The 25,663-nt window shown below is 39.3% G+C and overlaps 2 protein-coding genes across 2 annotated transcripts; one reads left to right on the top strand and one right to left on the bottom strand.

Annotated features, from left to right (window-relative positions):
• Positions 1-2,709: 2,709 nt before the first annotated feature.
• Positions 2,710-20,850, bottom strand: LOC106907101 (structural maintenance of chromosomes 6). The gene is made up of 27 exons (XM_014972645.2): positions 20,739-20,850; positions 19,920-20,070; positions 19,697-19,808; positions 19,156-19,261; positions 18,930-19,066; positions 17,704-17,765; positions 17,516-17,596; positions 17,318-17,419; positions 16,496-16,615; positions 15,141-15,236; positions 14,890-15,036; positions 14,708-14,796; positions 14,059-14,229; positions 13,778-13,956; positions 13,173-13,374; positions 12,962-13,076; positions 12,712-12,872; positions 9,800-9,935; positions 9,604-9,684; positions 9,349-9,519; positions 9,056-9,193; positions 8,334-8,479; positions 7,421-7,546; positions 6,353-6,458; positions 5,724-5,876; positions 5,507-5,604; positions 2,710-4,614 (listed from the first exon to the last, which is right to left on the bottom strand). The coding sequence occupies exons 2-27, from the start codon at positions 20,055-20,057 to the stop codon at positions 4,527-4,529; spliced, it is 3,261 nt and encodes a 1,086-aa protein (XP_014828131.2). The 5' UTR covers positions 20,058-20,070; positions 20,739-20,850; the 3' UTR covers positions 2,710-4,526.
• A 147-nt stretch (positions 20,851-20,997) lies between these two features.
• On the top strand, positions 20,998-25,311 carry tdrd6b (tudor domain containing 6b). The gene is made up of 2 exons (XM_014972648.2): positions 20,998-21,160; positions 22,544-25,311. Exons 1-2 carry the CDS (start codon positions 21,130-21,132, stop codon positions 25,033-25,035), a joined length of 2,523 nt encoding a protein of 840 aa, XP_014828134.2. The 5' UTR covers positions 20,998-21,129; the 3' UTR covers positions 25,036-25,311.
• Positions 25,312-25,663: the final 352 nt, after the last annotated feature.

Raw genomic sequence — 25,663 nt, 5'->3', positions numbered from 1 at the left:
TTTTTCAGGCCGCTTGTTTTGATTTAAACTTGAAGAAATAATAATAATAATAATAATAATAATAATAATGGTAATGAAAAAAGGGTAACTTTAACTTACATATCAACATGTTTACAGAAACAAAGAGCACTACGAAACGAGTACGTTTTTGGCTTTTGGATCTGCTGCTTGGAGCTCGCTCTCAAGGCTTAGGGAGCTTGTGAGGGTGACTCCACTTCCAATGCAGCCAAAACAACAACAATAATAAAAAAAAGCCTCATCTATGTTTACTGGACACACTGCATTCCTTTGTGTAAAACTTTTTTGTAAGGAGAAACTTTTTATTGAAAGGTGTCATCTTCTTATTTACCTGTCTGCAGCGATCATTAAAGATGCGGGAACCTCAAAGAGGCGTTTGATGAAGTTTCTTACACTGTGAGACGGTCGCGTTTGGTTACTGCCGAAATGTTTCTCTTTCCGATAGTTTGCACCTCCTCCCCTCCACCCCTCTCCTCTCATGTTAGGCTATGCAAGCATGGACTGGGAGTCTGCTTGTTGTCCACTTGCACAAGTGGAAGTTGCAGAAGAAGCTTTTCATTGTTGTTTTTTTTTCTTTCTTTTTTTTCTTTTTTTTTGTCTGGAACATAAATGAAGCCAACCCCCACATCTTAAGTAACTGCATTATTTCTACATTTTAGTCCAGATTTATTCCCCCCACCCCTTATTTTGTTAAGTAAATGTTTCTATCAAATATGAAAACTCATTATAACAACTGACTGTATTCTTTTACACATGTGGCATGTGTTGCACCCAAACTCAGTTCTGTAGTGTTTGAAATGAATAAACCATCGACAGGCTTTTTGGAAAGACACAGGCTGGTAGGTGGAGTTACTGGGTCTGCACTGAAAATCCAAAATAAAGAAAAAAAAACAACACTAAGACTGTGGATTGTTTTAGCCCACCAACTACAAGGAGAATCTCTTTTACCTTCCGTAAGTTTGTGAAGCTCTGTCAGAGCACATCAGTCTGAAAATACCACGTTGAGATAGGCTAGTTGTGAAGGCTATTTCTACAAATATATTCCTAACCCTTGAACCAGTCATCACTTTGTCCCGTTACAACTATAAAACCTAAAGTAATTTAATTTGCAACAAACCAATACGAAGCAGTGCATAAGTATGAAGTGGAAAAAAAACGATCATTCAAAATTTATAGCAAATAAAAATCTGAAACGTTTGGAGCTCGGTAGAGTCACTTTTCATTTCAACAACAGCTTCAACTCAATTTTGACCAGAAACATTCTCACAACATGACGCTGCCACCATATTTTAATGTGATTATTGGTGTTCATTTTTCAACACACACAGAGTTTGGCATCTAAGCCAGCAAGGTCAATTTTGGCCTCATTAGACCTAAGAAAATAATTTTTCTGGACACAGATTGAATTATAAGTTTGATTTTATTTACCAATTACTTCAACAAGCAAATGTTTGCACTGGATTTCCTTAAAGGGCATCACAGTAAAGCGGCTAAGGTGTTGTGAGTACTTCTGCAAGGCAATGTGTAATCATAGAAATTTGAAATGAAGCTTTCATGTGTGGGACCACCAAACAAGGTACAGCCACGGCTAAAGAATGCCAAAGCTAGCCCCGTAGGAAAAAAAATAGCCTTATACAAAGAGTTTGGACTGTCAGTCAGCCATTAAGAAATGATTGGTTTCTGGAGCTGTTGAAGTTTTAAATGTTATCCAATCTCTAACGTTTTTCCGTTAAGTACATGTAACGCGCCAGTTCGACGTTAGGAAGCTTACCGGAAGTTGCCTGCGTTGCATTTGACCATCCTCCACACCGAAAAGAGAAGGGTCGAGCAGAAGGCAGAATATTAATGTTAATTCAATGTTAGGAAGTGTGACCAAGGCGGACTGAAAGGCTTCGTTCACTTCCTCCGCTGCTGTTGCTAAGCTAATTCTAAAACGGCGAAGAAAACTGACGTCATCGTCACGTCTTCTGCTTCTGTTCGCTGATTGGCCCGACTGAAATTCTACTGGAGAAACCCACTTCAATGGGAGAAAGCCCAGAGGGAGAAGTGAATATTTGAATCGAGCATATGAAGGCAATGACCAGGCTAGCTGAGAGCGTCTCAAGGTTCTTTTTAATTCAGCTAGCCATTCCTCTGTTTGTGTTATGCTTGTATGGATGAACACGAATGAGTAACTCTCTGCATCAAGTAAAATCCACAGGTGAAAGTGATAAATATTTATGGGATTCATTGAAAATATAAATTTTAGGTCTCACAATTGTCTCCAATTTGTAACGAGTAATCGTGTTTGCTCTTTGTGTTTAATCCAGAATGGTCTGAGAGGTTTAGCTAGTGGGGAAGAAAATTTGAATGGTATACATCTTGGTGTTTTATTAATAAAATGATGAGGTTTTTAGATTTTACATGAACATAGTAAAGAAAATATATAATGTAGCCTTACAATTTGTTATAGACTTCGGTCATTAGGTTTAAACTGGACAATTAAGCAATTTAAGAATAAATGCTAAAATCTAGAATTTAAAAACCTTTATATCAGAAGCAAGAAAAAGGACTACAGTGACCAGTTTTACCAGGAAGTTCCACTAATTAGCTAGCTAAAATAAGCACTTATACCTGATTTTAGGTAACCAATTAGCTAAAATCAGTGTACTGTTGAACCACAAAAAAGAAAAACACTATTTTCCACAACAGTCACTTGAAAACTACATAATTTAATGGGTGTTTAAGTCAGCAGCAGTAGGAACAATTGTTGCTATTGTATATGCAGTTAAATCAATTACTTCATGTTATACATTCACGTTACACATTTTTGTGTAAAAAAGACAACATGGGAATGCAGTATTTGTGCTCAGTTATGGTATTGTGAGAGCCTCATGCCAGCCCGAATCAAGACCACCTGCTTTTCCTCACACAGCGCCAGCACAAGCAAGAGATCAATCATGTGGACAAAGAAAAAAAAAGGAAGGTACAGAAGGTAAGTAAAATTCATAATTTTTAGTCAACAGCGATTAGACTCAGCTAGAACACACCCGAGTAGTATGTGAGGCGCATCTATAGAAAATGAGGAGGGACATAATACATAAAGACAGACTTTAAAACATACAGAAGACAACAAACCAAACATAATAATGTCTTCCAAGTACTTTATGCCCATATGATTGTTCATAAAGCGTTCATAAAGCTTTCACAATGCAAAATTCTGCAAAACTTGTACACAAACTGACACTAAGGTCACTTAAGTTCTTTGCTTTTCTTAGAGATTAAACATAATTCACAACAAAATAAGGTTTCATAAATATACATTTAAACACACAGGTTGAAACTGTACTTCTTAGGTTAACAACGCCTTAAAAACACTTTTCTCAAACACATACAGGTAAACATCAAGTAAAACCATAGAAATACAGTACTGCCAGTGAGCGTTATGAGTCTAGGTTTTCATCAAAATCTTCATCTATATACAAAGACTAGAAAAATAAATCATACACCCAGATATTTATATTCTACTTATTTAAGTTTCATAAAAACAATACTTTTCAGCATGGGCGTAGGTTTGGGTAGGGACGGTAGGGACATGTCCCGACCAATATTCACGGGATATGAAAAAGTCCCGACCAATTTTTGCCATATTGGCTCAAAGAACGTGGATCTACGATCTTTGATTAGCAGCAACAGGCGGTGCGCGGAACGGAAGCTTCTTAGTTTGACATTTATTATGAGCCTCCGAGACCGTGTCGGAACGGTGCTGTGGGGGTGGGGGGAGGGGGAGTCAGTTGAATCGTCGGACGTTCTTTGATTAGCTGCAAAAGGCGGCGGCTAGCTGGGCACACGCGTCTCCTTCTGAGTCTCGAGACCATGTCGCCACCAAAAAAGAAAAGGACAGACATTAGAAGTTATTTCGCTACGTCGGCTGTAAGTAGAGTGAGTGGACCCATAAGTTAGATGTCTATCACGCAACGCATTTGTTGTAAAGTTCGGTGTTTAGTAAGGTCAGCACTGAATGTGAGGTAGAATAGGTCTGTTAATTATGTAATATTTTTTCTTTTTTATTTTATTATTGATTTCTTCTTATCTGCAATTGTGTTTGCTGTATCCAGAGGATATTTCTTTTGATCTTACTTGTAACGTTTGCTGAATTTTGTAAAGGAAAAAGTAAAGTGTTCTTGAACTGATCTGCTGAGTATGACTGTATCTAGTTGTATACACAAGATGTATGATATGGTTATGGTTGGGGGGAGGGGTTATTAAGCCAATGTGGTTTCCCCCCCCTTCTCAAAAATGTTCGGTGCTCTTGGGCATTTCACTGTGCTGCCGGGGTGGGGGTGGGGGGTGGGGGGGGGTGTCAAGGTCCCCACCAAAACTTAGACCGAACCTACGCCCTTGCTTTTCAGTAAACACCAGAAGATGTAATGACAAAGTTTAAAAGTTTTAGTACCTCCTCGGTACACAAACCCAGTACAAAAGCGCTTTACGACCGTTTTACGTATGAAGAGCACGGCTGGTGTGTGTTACAGATCTCTGTCTCTGGACTGGCCGTCTTCTCGCTCAGGATCCCGCAGATGATGGATTTTGATGAGAGCCGATTTGGGGAGGTTGCTGAAAGAGAATCAGCAGCTTTAACTGGTTGCCAAACATTACTGTGACAGCATTGATGTCACACCAGTAAAGCTTGATGGTGTAAACAAGGAAAAGTTTGCAGGGAAAAGAACAGTTTAAACTACCTTGCTGCTGTAAACAAATCATTATTTCCTCTGATGGTATGTAAAAGGCACAGTTCAAGTAGCCAATCTTTATTTAACTTCTACATCTGATTTACAAAGACAGAAAAAAAGGAGATCTGAAAGTAACAATCTAACCCCAGGGTATGACTTTTGATATCGCCAACATCTGTGCTTTTTAAAATCTCATTCATTAAAATACTGTTTAAATGAATGGTGGATGGGTTCACCATTCATGCTTCTACAACTTAGTTATGGTTGAAACCTTAATACTTCCAGATAGAAACACCATATAAAGTTCAGAGGGTTGACGAGGCTTTAGGCTATTCCCAAATTATGCGGGTTTGCAATATCTTTTGCTGTTTTCAAACAATGACTGTTGAAAAATTGGGATTTTTGGGTTCGGACACAAACCTAAACTGGTCACACGCCCCCACTCTCACTGAGCCGCTCTGAAGGGAGATAAAACACATTTAACAAGATTTACAGTAAGTTTTTTTTCTCCACTAGCTCTCTGGGCTTTTTTAGAGCGACTGGAAGTGAATTTCTATGAATCTTAAAATCAAATTATTCAGCAACTGGTTGTGCTGGTTTCACCAACTCAAATTTAAGACTTTTTAAGACCACGATGAATGGAATTTAAGATCTATATTTCAAAAGAAATGTATAAGCTCCATTCAGCCAATTTGCATTAAATTTGCTCTTACATGAATAGATACATGAATTTAAGACATTTTAAGGACCCTGGTATATGTGAAATAAGGCGTCACCTGGTGTTCAGGGGAGTAATGAAGATGAACTGCCGAAGGTGCTGCCGCTCTGAAAGCTCCAGGAGGAGGTCCAGACAGATCCTCCTGTTGTGCATGTCCTGCAGAAAACAGTTTTCACATCAGCCGAGTGTTCATGCTTTTTCCACCCCCCGCCCCCCTTTCTTTCCAAAGACATACACACGTGTCGGTGTTTTTCAAATGCTTTTTATGCGCTCACCATGTAAACGTCGAACTCGTCGAGGCATCTGAACGGTGATTCTGTGATCTCCCAGAGGGAGAGCATGAAGCAAACGGTGGAGAAGGAGCGCTCCCCACCAGACAGAGACCTCATGTCGCTCGCACCATCTTTGTCCCTACCTGGAGGCTTCACCTTTGGAGCAAAACACAATTAGCCATTACTCAAATTGTACTTACTCTTTTTTTTTTAATATTTCAGAGACCTAAAGGTAACAGACTCCTTGCCTTGGAAGAGTGAATTATTCTTGAACATCATAATGAAAGCAGGCGTCTTTATTTTGTACAACTTGGTTTTTGTGTAACTGTGCATTTCAATTTAAATATGGCTCAGATAAAATCACAAAGTCTCACAAAGCTTCTGCTGCAAATACCTTCGTAAGACAAAATTAACATACAAGTAACTTTTCAGCAAGAAATAGGAGTTTGTTTAAGGTCAACAATTCCTTAATATCGATGTAAAAGTATTAGTTCCACAGGCAGATTATTTCACTTATGTCATGGGAAAAATGTCTTGTTATAAGTGAAATATCTGCCTGAGGAAATAATACTTTTTTGAAAACCAAGCCAAAGCAGCTCTACATACGATGAGTAGCACAGATAAAGACGTACCGAAATTGAAAGCGTCTCGTTGTTGTGATCAAAGATCATGGCGCCGCAACAGTTCATCTTGATTAAGAAGTTATTGAAGTACAGCTTACACCTCACTGAGAGGGACCTTAGGGAGGAGAGGGAAGGAGGAAATTGTTGTTCTGTCATATAAAAGCCCAGTAGAATACAGTGGTGTGATACAGTGTTTGCCTGATTTCCTGTGGTTTTACATGTTTGTCATACAGAACATTAAACCAATTTAAATATTAGTCACGTAAACACAAGATGCAGTTTTCAAATCAATCAAACAAATAAGATTGGCCCCTCAGTTAAAACATAACTGTGGTTTATTACACCTCAGGTCACCGTTTCTAGCCACAACCAGGCCAGATTACTGCCATACCTGTTCTCAACCAAGACATCACTTCAACTAAAGTTAAAAATAACTTTAAAACTCGGTTTTCCCTTTTAGATTTTTAGGAAAACATTCTGCAGACTGGTGAGACCAAAAGTTGAACTCTTCAGAGGATGCTTGCTCCGTTACACCTGGTGTGAAAGCAACACAGCATCACACCAGCAGTAAAACACGGTGGTGGTCATGTGATGGCTCTGTTTTGGTGCTTCAGGATCCGGAGGACGTCCTGAAGAAGAACGTCCAGCCGTCTGTCTGTGACCACAAGCTGAAACAAACTTGGGTTCTGCAGCAGAACAATGATCCAAAACACACCAGCAAGTCCACCACTGAATGACTGAAGAATGAAGTCAAAGTCCTGACTTCATTCTTCACTTGATAGCAGTTGCTGCTATGAGTGACCCAACCAGTTATTAGGTTTAGGGGCGATCACTTTTTCCACACAAGGCCAGGTATGTTTGGATGTTTTTTCTCCCTTAATATTAAACACCTTTACATGAAAAGTGTTTTCTGTGTTTACTTGTGTTGGCTTCGACTCCTATGTAAATTGGTTTGATGTTCTGAAACACTTTAAGACAGGAAGTCGTGAAGGAGGCAAACACTTTTTCACACCACAGTAAGATGGCATTTATAAGTGTAAGATAACAGATCTGAAATGGTGATGGCTGCTTCTCTACCTGCGCATTATTTTGTATCTGTTCTGCCTGTCTGACATGATGTTGTTGAGCCGGTCGATGAACTTGCGCAGATCCCTCACTTGGTTGGTTTTCTCTTTGTAGAGCGAGAGGGCCTCGGCGTACTCCCTAACGAGGTCAGAGGGAAGAAGTTGGCATTGCGTAAATATTTCTGACTTAAACTACATGAAACCAGGGCACAAGATGAGTTAGGAATAGCCGAGAGGCAGATCTGATTAAGGTACAAAGGAGGCTCAGCAGAGGTTCGGCCGATCCAATGAGACTAGTGCTTCTATTAATGCTCCCTCTCAGTTTGGCTTTTTTTTTTTCTCCCTCTTGTGCATCCCAGTTTGACTGTCTTTGTTTTTTGTCAATGTGTGCATTACAGCTGCTTCCTTTTCCTCTTTTTTTTCCTCTTTACGCTGGTGATCTCTTTCTGGGGCTTCTCTCGTTTCTCTCTTTCCTACTGCATGTGACCCAGAAATGGGTCGGAGCCCAAAATCCTGAAGAAAGTCACACTTCCTAAAATGCAACTGGAGGAGAGAGGCACGAGGCAAATGAAGACGTGGTGGGGAAGCTATGAGTTGGTATCGCTGCCATTATGTACAAATACACTGGAATAAAAGAGCTAATGGTTCTGAACATAGCTGTCAATTACTAAAAGAAACCTGTTGCTTCCTGTCGTCCTTTATGACGTCTTCTGATTTCCTGTCTTGTTCTGACCTATTTCCAGTAACCCAGCTGTGCATACGTTTGTTTTCGTTCACCTTGGACCTTATGCAATAACACTTCTGTGGATTCCTTACAGAAACATCCAAACGTGTGAAAATGTCTGTACTCAGCACATCTTTCTACGTCTAGTTTCCCATCGATGTGGCAGCAGAGAGACGTCTTCTGATTGCTGGTGACCTCTCACCTGATCACCAGCTCCTGCTCGCCGTGGTTTCCCTCGTAGACCTTCAGCTTCTTCTTGAGCCGCGTGATTTCTGAGTCGATGCTCTTGGTGGTGGAAGTGATGTGATGCCGCTCGGGGCTAATCTGCGTGGCTTTCTTCACGTTTTCCTGTCAACACGTCAGTCATGTTTGGTCAGAGTCGAGTCTTTACAGGCGAATAAGCCAGCTGTTAGGGCTGGAACAATTAATCGGGTATTGAAATAATCGATTTACTAATCGATTAATCGTTAACTGGAGTATACAGACTCAAAAAAGGCACAACATATTCCAAGCAGTAATTAAGCCAAAACTGCACAAAATACATTTTGCATTTAAGATCAGAACATAAATATGTTTTAGCCAAAACTCGTCAAGCTGTAGCTTCACCCGATTCAAATTCACCGAAGGAACGTTACGTTATCGGCGACAAAATGTTGATTTTCTTATTTAACAAAGGAATTAAATTATTTGCAAATTTTAGGATATGTCTAATTTTTTTATTCAGCAGGATTTTTAATGGAAAAATCTGTAGAATGTGTAAAGAGACATTTTCCGATTAATTGTCAGAATAATCGATTACTAAAATAATCCTTAGTTGCAGCTCTACCATCTGTCTCTAATTGATGAAGTGCAGAGCCATGGTTTACTTGAAACAGATTGGAAAAGTAAAAAAGAAAAAGACAAAACAAGCAGAGTTCTCTTTACCTGCAAGTCTTGCTCTTTGCCTGAAAGTACGCTTTTCAATGCTTGGATGTTGCCCTCATGCCCTTTCAGTTTCTTCTCTAATAGTTTAAGGTTACGTTCATGTTTTACACACTCCGTCTCCAGTTTCAGCTGCTCGTCCTGGATGGCAAGAACAAAAAAATTATCTTTCTCACCATCAGGAGATCCTCGTGTTTAAATACTGGATGATAAAAGTAGCAGGAGAGAACAAACTAATGCATTACGACCACTGCGGGGGTGAAAATGTCAAAAATGTCAGTAATTTTTTTTTTCACCTTCAGTGGCTCCATTTCCTCTAGCAGCTGATCGGTTTTATCTCTGACAGAGGAGTACTTGGAGTCCGCCTCTTCTGATGCTTTCCGCTGCTTGTCAAGTTCTGCCTTTGCCTCCTGAACGGCTTGTTTTTCCGTCTCAATTTTCTGTTGGTTCTCCTGGGCAACTTCCTCCTGCGCATTGAGATTTCAGGCGTTAATCTGGGACAGCTCATCAACGTTGTCTCTGAATCTGACAGTGATAAAGCTGAGGGTCACCAAGGAGGAGATGTCATCACTTTGCTCCTCATTAGCGGTTTCCAGCTCACTTATTGCTGCCTTGACCTGGTTCTCAGAGGCCTGCAGAGCAGCCAAAACAGACAAATGATAAGAAAGAAAAAAAAAAGGTTTGAAGAGCGGGTAGGTAATGACACGGCAAAGCTAGATTTAAGAGGTGATGTTGCCTCACGCTGACCTGAGTCTTCTTCAGGGTCTTGATGGTGTTGTTCAGGCTGCTCTCCATGTTGACTATGTCTTCGCTGACGGAGTTCACCTGGAGCTGAAACCTGGACAGCTGAGCTTCGAGATTCTCCAGTTCTGACTCCAGCACACTGCAACACACATCAGAGGTTTTCTCTCGGTCAGCGACTCCGAACAGTTCAGACTGGACTCAAAACAAGTTCATTTCAACATCTCTAAAGCCAGACTTAGTTTGGGATCAGCGTCCGGTCAGAGGCGATGTTGAAGAACCTGGAGTTTGACCTTTTCCTTCATGCCATCCATTGAAATGCACCAGTACCACTGGCAGGTTAGGGTTTTTCCACCAATGCGGTTCAGAGTGTGTTCCTGTTCTGAATGAACGGATGTTGCATGTTTCCACAGAAAACAAAAAGGCTCCACATCATAAACTCTGATTTTTCTGCGCAAACCCAACATCACCTATGAACCAAAAGCAATAATAACGAAGCACGGCACCAAAGAACGTGCAGCGGTCTGTTAACCTGTCACAATGAGCAAAACATAAATTAATTGCACGATAGATATAATTTCCATTTGGACAATAGTCGTTAAAGAGACGTTCCCCTTTCATGTCGTAAAGAAAAGCCGGCATGTTGAGAAACGCCGCAAACATTTGACAACAAGTATGATGTTTGCACTGCCTGCCACTTCTGCCTGTTTTTCCTGTCTGAGCTTAACGATTATTATTTTTTTGAAATGCAATTTTTTTACAGAGACTTCATAATACATTTTAACGTTGTTTCTGTTGTTTCGTTTGTTTATTTGGGACATCTGAAATGTTTTCCAGTGTTGAATATTCTTCAGCTGTTTTGAACTGGAATTTGTGGCGATGGAACGGTTCAGTTCTGATGATCTTTGTGTGAAAATGCACAGCAGAAAAAAAGCTCTGGAGTCAAACTGCAGTCAAACTGGGGCTCATTTTACCTTCTGAGCAATCGCAGGTAATTTCGGATCAGGTTACAGTTCCTTCGACTGATGATTTTAAACGAGGATTATGGCAACAGGATAGCTGTAAAAGCTACTTAAGGGTTCGTGCTTTCACAAAGGGCAGCTGAGATATCCAATTGTGTAAAAACCTTTTACAGCAGTTTGTATAATTATTTTATTTTACTCCTTTTTTTATGCTGCTGGAACCATTTCAGGATTACCACTTGCACTAAGGGAAGCCAGAAACGGAGCAGAAAACTTAAGTGTGTAGAAAACCCCCCTGGTGCTGAGCTGATACTTTTTGGACAAACATTTAAATCCATTTTTAATATTTATTGAAGAGAAGCAAAGACTTTCATGGACTCATAGATAGCTTAACACTCTCATCGCAGCCTTTATTAAGAGATTTTAACAGGTAAATTTAATGTTTTTCACTGTGTAAATTAAAAAATACAGATTAAAGCGATCACCACTGCTGATTTTAGGTTTGAATATGATTGTTTTTACAACAAGTTTCATCTCACATGCTTTAAATATTCATGACCTGTTGATTATTTCAAACTACCACTGTGTTAATACCAGTTTTAATTAACTTTTTGAGCTAAACCGCTATGACACGTCATAAATTATGTATTCTTTAAGTGTAACTCAGATTAAAAAATCCATTCTGCAAACATATTTCCACACAGTTCGTAAGTGGAAGCAGGCGGCTGATGAACTACAGCCGCTACGAAGCAACCTCAGGTTAATCGTATATTAGTCTGGTTTAATCATGCTGAATCTCACTGCTGTGTCGGGTCGGGATCTGTGTCCCGAGATCGCAGCAGCATTCTAGCAGCAGGAGGAGGAGTCGCTCTGACCCAGGGAACGTAATCTACATCAACGACCCAGTTCTCTGACCCCACAATGAAAACACACACAAAAGCAGCCCAGGTGAAGAAACGGTTCCTGGATATTGAGCTCCAAACAAAACAGAACAACAAAAAATGCTGTGTCACGGTTAAGGCCTGTGAAACAACTATATACGACTGGCAAGACCATTTCAAATATCTATGTGTAATGGCCTGATTGTTGGTTACATTCTGCTCATGTTAACTACACTACAAACCCCATCATACACCACATCAGAGTTTATCAGATCCAAACTTCCTGCACTTTCTGTGTCGCCAAGAATCGACAAACTGAACCAGTCCTGCTGTCTTCCCAACTGTATCTTTAGCTGGTAAGCTGAAAACCTTAAGCTACATCCAACGGGCACTGCGTCGTTACCTAGCAACCAAAGCAAAACCCAGCCACGTGACGCAGTAACCCAAGTGGAGCTCCAGCCCATTTAGTCAGCTGGTTTTACCGCTGCATGCAGTGTACAACTTCAACTGGAAAAGACAAGTTTTGTTGTTGACTTACCATCCAGAAACCCCTTGCTGCATTCCTGTTGGTTGTGCAGGATGCTCCACTTCTGCTTTTCAAAGACGTATGGTTGTATAATTTCACATCTGTTTGTAGCCATTTTTATGTGTGAGTGTAAACATCGAGTTTGAGGATGTGGCCAGCAGCAGCTTATTTAAATTAAAAGTGAAAGGAGGCCCTAAAACAGCTCATTCTGAAGTGATTTCAAAATAGGCTGAACTGAGCTGACTAAAATCTCGTTATCTAAGAATGATTTTCTGGAAAAATATAATATATAACCTATCCTATCCTAACCTGTTCCAGGAAGAATAATAGGTCACCTTTAAATTTTATTATTGTTGTCTGTTTCCATTTCCTCTGGAGTAGCAACACAAAGTTGTAGTTTTGTAGTTTTATTCATTAACATTGATCCTGTTCAGTCCATAAAACAGAGCCGGTTTCAGGTCACGGTCCTTTCTATGACCCATTTTGACCTCCAAGGCCAACTGTACATCTCACACGTATTCTAGCATGAATAAACCCCAAAGTACTCACTGTATTTCCGTCTCAATATCTCCACTGAGGTATTTGGCCATGCTGAACTCAGAGGTGTAGTAGCGGTTCGGGAACACCTGATCTCCCTCAGCCGTGAAGGCTTCACGGCAGTTCTTTGGAGGCCGGCCTTTCTGCATGATCCTCCTGGCCTTGTCTTTTTCCTGTAGCCACACATTGATGCACACAGTGAGCCAGAAGGTGCAAAAAACCCAGAAACTAACATCTACAATCAGTCCAGACAGGCACCAACTTTGATTATGAGAATGGTTTCTATCCCCCTCATGTCAATCAGACAATTGACGATGACAGGAGTCGCCGATGTGATCGTGTCCAGCACGGTTGGGTAATCTGGATGACATGCTTTTCTGGAAAGCGGTCAAAGAAAGAAAAAGAGAAGAAAAAATTTAATTCAATAGTTCTCATGAAATGCAAGTGGAGTAGAAACAGCAGCAGGTTCTTACCTCCCATGAACGTTGTAGAGTTTATCGGTGAAGGGGCTAACGATGATCTGCGGTCTGTTGCCCTTCGGATAGAAGCGAGACATGAGCCTCTGAAGGACTAACTCATCTTTGTAGTTGTCGCAGCAGAACGCCTTCATGAAGCTCCGCAAGCAGCACTCTACCGCCACGGCCAGGGTGGGATCCTTCAGACTGATGCAAGCCCCTGAGATCAAACGAGAAATGTTACGCGACACATCAACAGAGCAGTCTGTAGCTGTGGAGTGGAAGGAAAACGCTAGATAACTTTCAATATATTTTAAAAATAACAAAGTCACCTTTCCAATAAATCAACAGCATCCAAGAATATGCAATGTCTGAACTATTCAAATCAGTGATTTGGTTATTGACTACAACAGAAATATTAACATATTAGTATTGATACTGGCTCAAAATGCTCATATTGTTGCGTCTCTAATCATAATTCATTAATATGCTTTGGTCTGTGACAGTGAGCCTCTGTCTTTCGCGATTCTTTCTTTCGTTCTTTCAGTTTTTATATATATATTTTTTATATTAATCCCGGACGACAAATATAAAACCAAAACAACGTGAAAACGGTTAGTTACCTATTGGCCCAATGGGTTTCTTGATGAAGCTTCCTGCAGCGAACGCATCACTAACGGCAGCGATCAGGTCAGGAACATCGTCTCCAAACCGCTTGAGCTTGTTGGATCGACTGGCCAGCAGCTGGTTTTTTCTCTTCTGCTTGGACTCGTAAGCAAACTGCACACTCTTTGCTTCAACTCTGGTATAAAAGAAGGGTTTTTATTTACTATTTTCAAAGGGATGAATCCTGTCTAGCCATGAATAAAAAAAAATGATGAGACGCAGGAAGTATTTCTCGTACCTTAGCTTGTCCCGTTCTTCTTTTCCTTTCAGGAGTGCCTGATGTTTCTTCTTGATGTCTTCGTTCAGCTGCGAACACGTCCTCTTGAGCTCCGCCAGCTGCTCCTGCAGCTCACCCAACGTCGCCTGTTGTCTTGAGCGTCTGGTTTCGCCGCTGTTGTTCAGTCTCTCGCTGACAGCAGAGGAAACATTTCAAGTTGCTGTTTGGTCTTCTAGAAAACTAAGCCAATAAATACACTGCAAAAACACAACATTCTCATAAAGAGACTTTTTGGTCTGGTTTCTAGTGCAAATGTTAGTGCATTTGAAATGCGGCAAAACTGACTTGCAAGTAGCTTTTCAGCAAGAAATAGGAGATTTTTTTAAATTAAATAATTAAGTGAATAATCTGTAAGTGGAAAAAGACATTTTCCCCGTTTTATAAGCTAAAATGTCTTGTTCCAGACTATTTCACTTATAACAAGCACTTTTTCATCAACATTAAGGAATTAGTGACTTAAAACAACCTCCAACATCTTGCAGAAAAGTTACTTATAAGTTAGTTTTATCTTGCTTCAAGTGTGCAAAGATATTTGCACTAGAAACTGAACCAAAAATACTTGGTAAGATTTATTGTTTTTGCAGTGTAAGATGTCTGAACACCTCCACACCTCGCTTTAGCCTTGTTAATTTTCTCCTGGAGAAGGTTCTGCTCGCGTTCTGTTTGCTTAAGTTTGTTCAAAGCCCGGAAATAAACAAGCTGTAAAAAAAAAAAAAAAGAAATAAAATAATTTTAAAAAACACACATAACCCATCTATTTAACAGAATCATTTAGAAAGTTGTAAAGAATACCTCCTGCTCCTTGTGAGCTTTGTTAACAATCTTTGCTTGCTGTTTAAAGTTGAGATTATCCTCTTTGAGCAACTTCTGCTCCTCTCTCAGGCTGTCAGCTCTTTTTTTAATCACCTGCAGCCTTTTCTCCATTTGTGTGAGCTTTGACTGCAAGAAAGAAAAAAAATAAGCAAAAGTTGCCCGATAAAACCAAGGTACATTTATAAACAGACTTGGACAATCCAAATTAAGGGGAATAACTTGTTTCACACCTGACAGAGATGCAGGTTATCTTCATGCTTCTTGTCTTTCTCTTCTTTCTGAATTTCCTCCTTCAGCTGCTGTATGGACTGCTCCTTGTCCCTGACCTAAAGGTGAAAAAACGTACATGTTTATCGTGTTTAGGTGCAACAGCTTGTTAAACACTGGCGATCCAAGTAAGAACGACAGGCGATGATGACATCCTGTTTTATCTAGTTTAAGTTAGTTTCTTGTTTTCTTTCAACAAAAACTTATAGTCAGAAAAATAAACATAAATTAGTCCTAGTCAAGATTCTTCTTTTTTTCTTTACAGGATAGAAAGGTTTACTAGGTAATTTACTTTTTAAACACAAAAAAGTCCTTGGAGTCACAAAGTTTTAAAGCAGAACAGGAATGCCATAACTAGATATGATATGGAAGTACAAAGCATGTCTATCTGTTGTTTTTTCTTTAAAAAAAAAAAAAATCTCAAGTGGATGTTTTGGCAATTAGCAAAACACAAAAAGTGGGTGATGGGGGTTGTACAATTGTTTTCAAACATCTTTACGCAGGAAAAAAGGCAGACCTTTCCTCTTTAAAAAGGTGGAAGAGAGACTTTTTCTCAAACGAAAAAACAACATAAATAAACAACAGTCTCTCTGTTCAAAATACATCAAAATGTATCAAGGCTATGAATCCCCTAATCTCTTAACTTCAAGGTGAGGAAAAAAAAAGATTGAGGAACTGGTTAGCTCTTCTGATGGATAGCTACGACGGATAGCTCTAGCACTGAATCAGCAGCTACATTATTGAGGCCATTGTTTGTGAGCATAAAGTTTTTCAACTAAGAAAATGTGTTACAGAGCGCGGTTTTCTTTAAGTACAGCCACTGCAACAGTCATGGAGAAAGTTATTAAATTAAATCAATAACCGCTCGCTACAACTGATCCTCCTGCATATTTACCTACGATCAAGACCTACAGAAGCAAGTCATTGTTTTCTTAATCTCCAAGTCAAAGCAGCATTTGACTGCAGCTGTCATGCATGTGTTTGTATAACAGTATTTATTTTAACTTCCCTTGTTTTTACCACAAATAAAGAACTGGGTTGAAGAGACTTTTCTGACTGAAGGCGGGTCTTAAGAGTTTAGGTGATGAGACGGTGTCCATGAGTGCAACACAGCCTGATTTTGTGTAGCAAACGGAGACTTTCAGCTGCTTCTATTCACTGCTGCTGTTTCATGCAAGATGCTTTCCTCTTGCTTTCTTTTAAACCGTTTTTACACACTCGACTTCAGATGAATATAAGTGATTATAACTAAGAGTCCCAAAAACAACCAGAAGGAGACATTGTCTGCTGAGCACATCGGCGTCAGACAGCATCTTACCAAACACCAAGCCATTTGTTTCTTCAGGCTCTCCAAGTTCTCCTTCAAATCACTGAAAGACGACAAGCTTTCATATCGCTCTTTCTTCTGCAGGAACTCCTGCTTTAAGTCCTTGAGGCACTGAACACAAAACAAAGACGTACACATTTTCCTTCTTTTTTAAAGAAATATGTCACAGACATGCTAAAGTATCAGCAGCAATTAGCTGCCTCTTAAAACAGAGCTTAGAAAGTTTATATAAATTAAGCTTCAAAAATAAGAGACTGGAGAAGAAAGGGAAAAATAAATGAATAGCTATTTTTATTGTACTCATATCATATAGAAATCTATGACATTACTAAGTAGTGCTTCTTTTAACAAGTGTGTATTTTGCAGATAGAAGCTGATAAACAAAGAAAATGTGAACAGAGAAAGAGAAAGAAAGATTATGGTACGTTATAATCTATTAAACGTCTTGATTTAATACCTTTTTAGTAAAGATATAATGGAAATAGACTGGAATTAACTGAACTGAAATTAAATTAATTTGAACCAAAAAGGATTCCATGGATATTTGGATATAAGCTGAACTGGTTTGTTCTGTAGATTGTACCATCACACCACAAATTTAGCTGAATTAAGTTAAATGTACGTATTAAACCACCCTAAACTACGAGGTTTGAATGTTTTACCATATTTTTGAACTGCAGAATAACTTCATAATTCAGGGACATGAAGTCATTGATAAATATGTGGATTGGAAATCAGAACATCCATCAAACATCTGGCAGATTTATCAACTCCAGAGTAAAAGAGCTTTAGGCGATAAACGCAGGTCTGTACCTCCTCTTGCCTCTCAACCTGTTGCCGTGTGATTGTTTCAGTGTGCTTGATGTGGATGTAGTCTCTCTTCATCTGCTCGAGTAAAGTTGCTTTCATGAAGAACTAGGAACGATAAAACAACACAACTTCAGCTTGAAAGACAAAGCTAACCCAGTGGAAACTAGAATCTGTGATCTCATAGCGAATGTGGCGTGGGACCTTGTATTTGTCCGACTCGTTTTTCGAATGCAGGAACTGTTTGCTCATTTCTTGGCTGAGAATGGATACTGGATTATCCAGCTGAAACACACACACACACACAAAAATAGCACACGCTCCGTTTCAGAACCAGAACCACCGATTTTCCTTAATATCCCTTCAAATTCAAGGAAACATATAATTGTTACCTGGATGTTAAAATGGTCCAGAACTGCTACCAATTCTTCTTTCTTGTTTGAGACAAGTTGACCTAAATATGAAAGAACAAATAATAACCCCTTTAACATAATTCAAATCAATTAGAATTAGTTTATATTAGATACAGTAATCCACTGAAGGAAACTGTTGCAAAGACATTCAGAACAGAACAGATTCATGCTTTACCTACACACAGTACAGTGTGTATAATGACATCTAGAGTTGAAGGAATGAGTCAATGGAATATCCATTCCAGTTTATTGCTATATACACCAACTCAACAGTAATATTCAGATTACATTCAGTCTATAAATTGATTATATGGCCAAAGTAATTCCTGTTGATTGTTTCAAATCATTGATTTTGCAGGAGGGATCATAATATTACAATATCAGACAGGTTTGGATGCGTCTGTGAAGCAAAAGAATTACTGTACTTTCCAGACTATAGAGTGCATCTGAATATAAGACGCACCAATAACTTAAAAAAATGTGTAAATATGTAGGCCGCAGTTGCCTCTACGCTGCAGATATCCTTATCAAAAGCCTTCTAAAGTATATGTGCCTTCTAACACGTAGACGAGACTTTTGATAACGAAAGACAGACTGAGGAAGTGTGTGATGAAGTGATTCTGGGGCTGAGTGCTTTTAATGCACAAGAGAAACATGAAGATAGCCATCAATGACTTTTCCTGGTAAGCTGCTGTAATTTCTTAGCTTTTCTTAAAGCAACTGTGTCCAGAAAAATACATTTTTTCCGAACAAAGCACAAATAATATACGTATTTGTGTACATTACATGTCCATAATTAATTAAAAGCTTAAAATAAAAAGTCTGTATAGCACCGTTATGTGTAAATATCTCCTGTTACAACACAATATCAATGCCAATTTTGTCTCAAGGTAAAATTCGCCCTTGAGCTTGTGCTGTCTTCTTCATCACACTGCAGTCCAGCATTTCAAAATCCATCGGTAAAAATCCATATATTAGCTGCATCATTGTTTAAGATGCAGCGATCAAAGTGTGTGTAAAAAAAAAAAAAAAAAAGTAGTTGCTTTTGTCTGGAAATTACAGTATATTAATCCAAGCATGTTATTTTAACATGAAGAACACAACTGGTACTTGTTGGAAGCTCTTTGTGTTGATAAAGCCAAAACTCAGAGGATTAAATAAATTTAACTACAATGTAAAAACTATCTATGTATGTGAAAAATCACCTGATTTGCTTTTGAGTTTGTATCCCCGAGATCCATCGCTGGAGATGCGTTGTTCAACGGTGATGTAGTCACCATACAGATCCTTTTTGTAGGCATCTGCTCCTCTGTTTCTCAGCTTTACAATAACATCTGCAGTACTAAGCAGACAAAGAGACCCCCACCCCTGCCATGACCTTCTGGACGTAAAGAAAACTACAGCAGCCAATCAGAACCATCATCAACTTACCTTTCTCCAGTTTTCACGAAATCCTTCAGCGACACTCCCCTGTTTGTCATGGTGGCCTTCCCACCGAGGCCAACAATCAAGCCGGTCAGAATGGCACTTTTTCCACCTGGTAATGAAAACACCACCAACAGAGAAAGGGCTAATAAATCAGTGCATGTAAAGCATGTCAAGCACAGAAGTGCAGGTTGAACTAGAACACAATATGCAAAGTGAATGTTAGGCACTGAGTGTGATCATTGTTTACAGTAAAGTAAAGCTTTCACCTCTAAGAAACTGTTTTTTAAATGGATATAATTTATAACCAACTGCAGAGTAACTAATATGACTTTCTGTACAAAGAAATACTGTTACTGTACTGCATATAAATTATGCAGTACAGAAAGAGCCTTTGTTGTACCATTTCGCTGTGTTACTTTTTATTGCTAAATTAAGCTTGTTGTTCTTCAAACATGGACCTTCCTGAGACTAAAATACACCTAAATGTGTAAGACACACCAGTTATAATTAGCAACATATCAAAGGGCGCTAAGCATGGACTTACTCCCATTGTTGCCCACAATAAAATTGACATGGGGGCCAAACTGGACTGGTCCAAAAGAATGGTGGCACATGAAATTTTTCAAAGTGATGCTTTCAATGAGTCCAATGTCCCCCTACAGTCAGAAGAAAAGACAAAATAGTCAACAGATAATGAGCAGTAAAGGCACAAAACACTTGAGTTTTTTTTTTTTATATATATATATATATATATATATATATCCTACCGAAGGGGCAGGAGTGAAGATGTGTGAAGATAATCCCTGGTGATTTGTGTCCGTTGCATTTTCAGCACCTGCAGCTGTCACTCGCCTGTTCTTCAAAGTCGATGCATCAGTAATCACACTGGCTTTTCGCTTACTCATTTTGAAAGAGTCACTGAAAATGCAACAAGCACATCGGGTTCAGTTTAAGAACATACACAGTTTTAACAATTTATATGTGGATTAATGCAAAGCTGTGAATGTTAAAAAATAACGCCCAGTTTTGAATGTGAATACATAGTGTGCTTACATTATGCTCAGGAGTTAATATGTGTAACTGGAACTTTCTCTGAGGAAATGTGAAGAACCTTATTGCAACAGGAAAACTAAGAAAAATGTAGCTAAGAAAGGAAAGAGGTGACAGAAAAGTTTCAACTAAACTGCATAGAAATGTTCACTTCAGCTCTGCTGCAAGTTAATATGCAAGAATACGAAGCTACTACAAACTTTCGGCTATAATTAGTAACACAAGCCAATCTTCCAAACTGAATCTGTGAGAAAAGCTAAAACGAGCGGTCTGTTATGAAGCAGGAAGCCGTGGCTTCTTAAAGATTCACTCAAATGATGAATACCGCACATGTGCTTTGAAAACAGCGATTAACTAAGTCAGTGTTATTCAGAGCAGATGAAGCTGTTTGTCCACTACACATGAAATATGTCCAAGCGCTAAAACAGTCAGCATAGCAGCCGTAAAGCGAAACAAAACACAATCACGGGAAGAAAGGCTTTTACCTTGTTTCAGCCTGTCCTCGATTCCTAAACAAACAGTAGAAACACACTTACCATCATTCAGTACCCTGCAGCCGTCCACAATAACATGGGGCCACGGAGGGCTGTTTCGCACTTCCTGCTCGGACTGAGTGAAGGAAACCACAGCAACACGGAACTCAGGGCGCGTCCCCTGATTGGCTGACGGTACACCTGCGTGAGTGCGCGCGCGCGTCTGAAAACAAATAGTTTCTTTGTTTGTTTTTTTTATATATATATATATATATATAAATTAAGTGTTGCTATATAAACCTGTGAGCCATAGACTTTTTAGAAACTCAGGATGCTATAAAAGTATGTAAAAAGTGACTTCTACAGCAGCCTGATGATGACGTACTACCAAGCTGTCAAACGAAGCCTTTAAAAAACCACGTGAGCACAACGCAAGTCCAACGAGAGGAGCAGGATGAAACGATCAGTCAACAACAATGAACATGGTAAGGCAAGGGTGGCCAAACATTTTGCTACGAGGGCTAAAATTGTCAAGTAGAAAAGTAGTACATGAGGCCCACAAGTACCAGTTTTTTGTTAATTAAAAATGTAAAAGTAAAATTATTTTAAATATGTTTAAATTTCAATAAGCTATGAATGCAAAATATGAATGAAATTAGCAAAGCAGTCCGATTGCTGAAAAACTGGTTTCTCTATCAAATCAATCATATCGAATCAATATAAAAATGACTTGAAAGTTTCTCATTTTTGTCCAGAAAAACAATCGTGTAATGCTAGAACTGGACATGTATCACTCTGTCTTTAGAAAAGCTTGATGGATGGGTGTGTCCAAGTTTGCGTTTTACTAAAAGTTTATCATTGTTTGTGGTCCAATTTGCATTTATTGAAGTGGAAGCGAAAACATGATTAAATAAAGGGGAAATGCTTTGATAGTTGATAGTTTCTAAAACGATCAATTTTAAGAAGTTTTTAATATGTCTGTTTAATAATGCAGTGCTTCTCAATTCCAGTCCTTAGGCCCCCTTCCCCTACATGTTTTAGGTGTTTCCCTTCTATACACACCTGGATTGAATCTCTGGGTGATTAACGGGCTTCTGCAGGACAGTCATGCAATCATTTGAATCAGCTGTTCTGGAATAGAGGGCACATCTAAAACATGCAGAGCAGGGGGCCTGGGGACTGGAATTCGAGAGCACTGGTTTAATATGTCCTATTTAAAATATTAGCTATACTATAATTCCAATTAAAATGTTTCCAAACATGTTACTCTTTCTAAACTACCTCATCCTAAAGAAATATTTTACTTTTTACTATTTAAAAGCCTGTGTGCTTGCATAGCCTCACTGTCTTTAAGGAGACAAAATACAGACAATCTGGGTTGGTAAGCAATGGCTCAACAACTGAATTTTCAATGAGTCATATTTCTGTCAAAATTTTGCATAGCTTGGTAATCTCAGGTTAATTTAAGGAACTAAAATGAAAATATTAAATTTCAGAAAATGTCATGGGGAATTTGTTAAAAAATTAGAAAATTTGAACCATAGCCAATCTAGATTTAAAAAATACAAAACAAATGACATCAGTTCAGGTGTTTTTGGTATCTGACAGTTTTAATCCGAAATCAATTGTGGAAAAACTAAACTTTTCTTTTAGTTCAAATTTAGTTTGTTTTAAAATGAAATGTGATACATTTATATATACATGATCAGTGTTTTTTGAGTTTACAAGTGCAGTCTTTTTAAATTCTAAAGACTGAAAAATTTATTTTTCACACTGAGACGATCTCTTATGCACTGTTAAATTTAATCAAATTTGACTGATATTACTATAAGCTACATGCTCTAATGTATATGTTTTTGTATCAACAGGATTCAATACATCATCAAAGCCTGAAGATCCAGCGATCTTGCGAGTGAATGCACAAGCTTTTCAGTATTTCCTCTTTAGTGTGCAAAAACCCATCAGTCCCAAATGGGCTGTTGCTGCAAGAAGAGACTTCCAGAACTTTATGAACTTGGACTCTGTGTCTGGTACTGGATTAAAATATGTTAGGAATGCTGTAACATCTGAAGCTGACCTGGAACTGAATGTGGTAGATGTTGAATCTGGATCCGAGAGTCTGCCTAAGCACCTGGCTCAGTCTTGTGATCTTTCTGAAACTGGGAATCAAAGCCCCCCAGAAGTCCCAGTGGATGAGTATCACTACTCCACACACAATATTAAAGTGGGTGGAGAAGAGAAGATTCTGGTGACATTTTCTGAATCGGTCCATCACTTCTACTGCCAATTGGACAGAAATTTGCACATGTTGGAAAAACTCTGGAAAAGTGTTGCACTGCTACCTGGCAAGCATCAAAGCTCAGATTGTCCACTTGGACCTAATAGCATTTGCTTAGCCAAGTATACTGATAATCAGTGGTACAGAGGTCTAATAGTGGAAAGATCCCCAAATCTCAAGGTGCACTTTGTTGACTATGGGGACACCCTTGCTGTTCTTGAAACTGATATTCGCCCATTGCCTCCTGAAGAAAGTATCGCCAGGTCTGTTCCTGTTCAGGCTGTTCCACTTGGACTGTTCAATGTTCCTGCAGATTTATCACTTAAAATCAACGAGTGGTTTGCCTACCATGCTGTGGGGAACAATTTCACCATTTCAGTAGCGGCAAAAGGGAAGAAGGGGAAGCTGTTGGTTGAACTGTTTGATGGATCACTAAATGTAAATGCCTTGGTCAGGGAGAAGGTGTCAAAAATGAGACGGCCAAAGATGACCGCTGTAATTTCTAACACTGATGATGAATTCTCCATCTCAAAAAAGACTACTCTGCCAGATGAGGATCATGCCTCACCTGAACTCACCAGATCATCAATGTTAAAGAACACTGTCCCAGAAATGCAGGAAAACAAGAAAATGTGTCCCACATATGCCTCATCACCAAAGGCGGAGCAAGTGAAGGATTTAGACATCATTCTTGAGAACAATCAAAGCAGGATGGAGACTTTAAATCATAGTCTCAACAGCAACTTAGAAATGACTCAGTTTTCATCCCACAATTACCCAAAGCAAAATGCAGAGGGCTACAACTGGCCAAATATTTCCCAAAACATGTGTGTGGATGCATATGCTTCTTGTATTTCAGGCCCACATTACTTCTGGTGTCAGCACGCCAACACAGAAGACCTTGACAAAGTGTCATATCTTGCTAATGAGGTTGCAAAGGCACAAGACGTAATTTCACCTGAGCATCTTAAACCTGGTGTTCCCTGCCTTGCTCTACTTTCAGAAGACAACAAATGGTACAGAGCTCAAGTAACTGAGAACTCAGACAACACAGTCCATGTCTTGTTTGTTGATTATGGCAATGAATGTGATGTCGAGAAAAAAGATGTAAGATTGCTGTCTCAAAACCTGCTAGAGATGGCTCCTCAGGCATTTCTGTGTCGTTTGGATGGTTTCATGGAGTCTAGTGGCTTTTGGGATAATGAGGTCTACGATGACTTCTACAATCTCATAGTTGACAAACCACTTAAAGTGACAGTTGTGGCCGTAGGAAGTTGTTCAGAGAATGGTGTTCCTCAACACACAGTAACCACAGAATGTGACAAGATTGTGGTTAACAAGGTCATTCAGAAATACTGGAAGTCATTTTCTGGAGAACATTCTATTGTGGCAAAAGATTTTCAAGCCAGCAACAGCAAGGATAATCTTGGGCCCTCCAAAGAAATAAGTACTTTCACATACAAGCAGCCAGAAGTGTTCAAAACTAAAACCGAAATGGTGTATGCGTCCTGCATTGTAGAGCCAAAATTCTTCTGGTGTCAGTTTGCCAACACGGAGGATTTATGTGAAGTGTCCCAGCTAGCCCAGGAAGCTGGTAAGGCACAGCAGGACGTGACATTCCTTCAGAGTCTTGGACCAGGGAGCCATTGCCTTGCTTTGTTTCCTGATGACAAGCTGTGGTGCAGAGCGATGGTAGTCCAGAAAGACAACAGAACGGTACATGTCCTGTTTGTTGACTATGGTAACGAGTCAGACATTGACATCCAAGACACAAGACCTTTACCTCAGAATCTTCTTGAGAAGGTACCCCAGGCCTTTCTTTGTCGTTTGATTGGATTTGATGAGTCTAAAGGCTCCTGGGATGACCAAGTTTATGACTTCTTCTACAAGGTTTTGGTTGATAAACCCCTTAAACTGACTGTGTTCAGTGCAGAGAGCCATTCAGAGATGCCAGTTCCTCAGTATGCAGTGGAAGTTGAATGTGAGTTAATCTCCATAAATGCATCACTGCAACAATACTGGAAACCATTTACAGAAGAATGTGCTGTGACAGAGAACCTTCAGACATTCACCTGCTCATAAGGCAGTCCAACTCAAACATTCCTCCACTTTGTGTCTTAGTGGAATGAAGCATATCCAGAAGTTTGATGGTTTTGTATTAATCTTTTGATTACCCTAGTTTCCTTAAGTGTCAGTTTGTCTGCACAGAAGATCTGAAATGGTTGTGACTTGCAGTCACATCACCATCCAATAACAGACTAGTATATGCCTCTGAGGATTTTTCATCCCTATTTCTTCTTGTCTATTAAAACATTTACAAAACCAAATAAAGAAGTTCATGAGCAAATGAATTGAAAAGCCTGATTGCATTTTTTTCTGTTAGACAGACCTCAGATTTTATTCTGTAATTGATCTTAATGGATTTATTTGCTTTTTGTAGAAAATTATTGAAACCTAAAAGACATAGTTCTGACAATTTGAAAGGTAAAACACATTTTTTCTTTAGTTTTTAATTAAGCAAAGTGGTCTACACAGCATGAAAATGTTGCTATGTGTGTGTGTTCTTGATTGTGAATGCGCTTGGATTTTAAACCATTCCATTTTATCTCTGGCTGGGTGCTGAGGATCATTCCACTGGAAAGTGAACCTTCACCCCAGTCTCAAGTCTCTTGCAGTCTCAAACAGGTTTCCTTCAAGCATTGCCCTGCAC

The sequence above is a fragment of the Poecilia mexicana genome, unplaced genomic scaffold, assembly GCF_051168715.1.
Source record: "Poecilia mexicana isolate PSO_F unplaced genomic scaffold, ASM5116871v1 scaffold_22, whole genome shotgun sequence".
Classification (NCBI taxonomy): Eukaryota; Metazoa; Chordata; class Actinopteri; order Cyprinodontiformes; family Poeciliidae; genus Poecilia; species Poecilia mexicana.
This window is presented reverse-complemented; position numbering and strand designations above follow the sequence as displayed.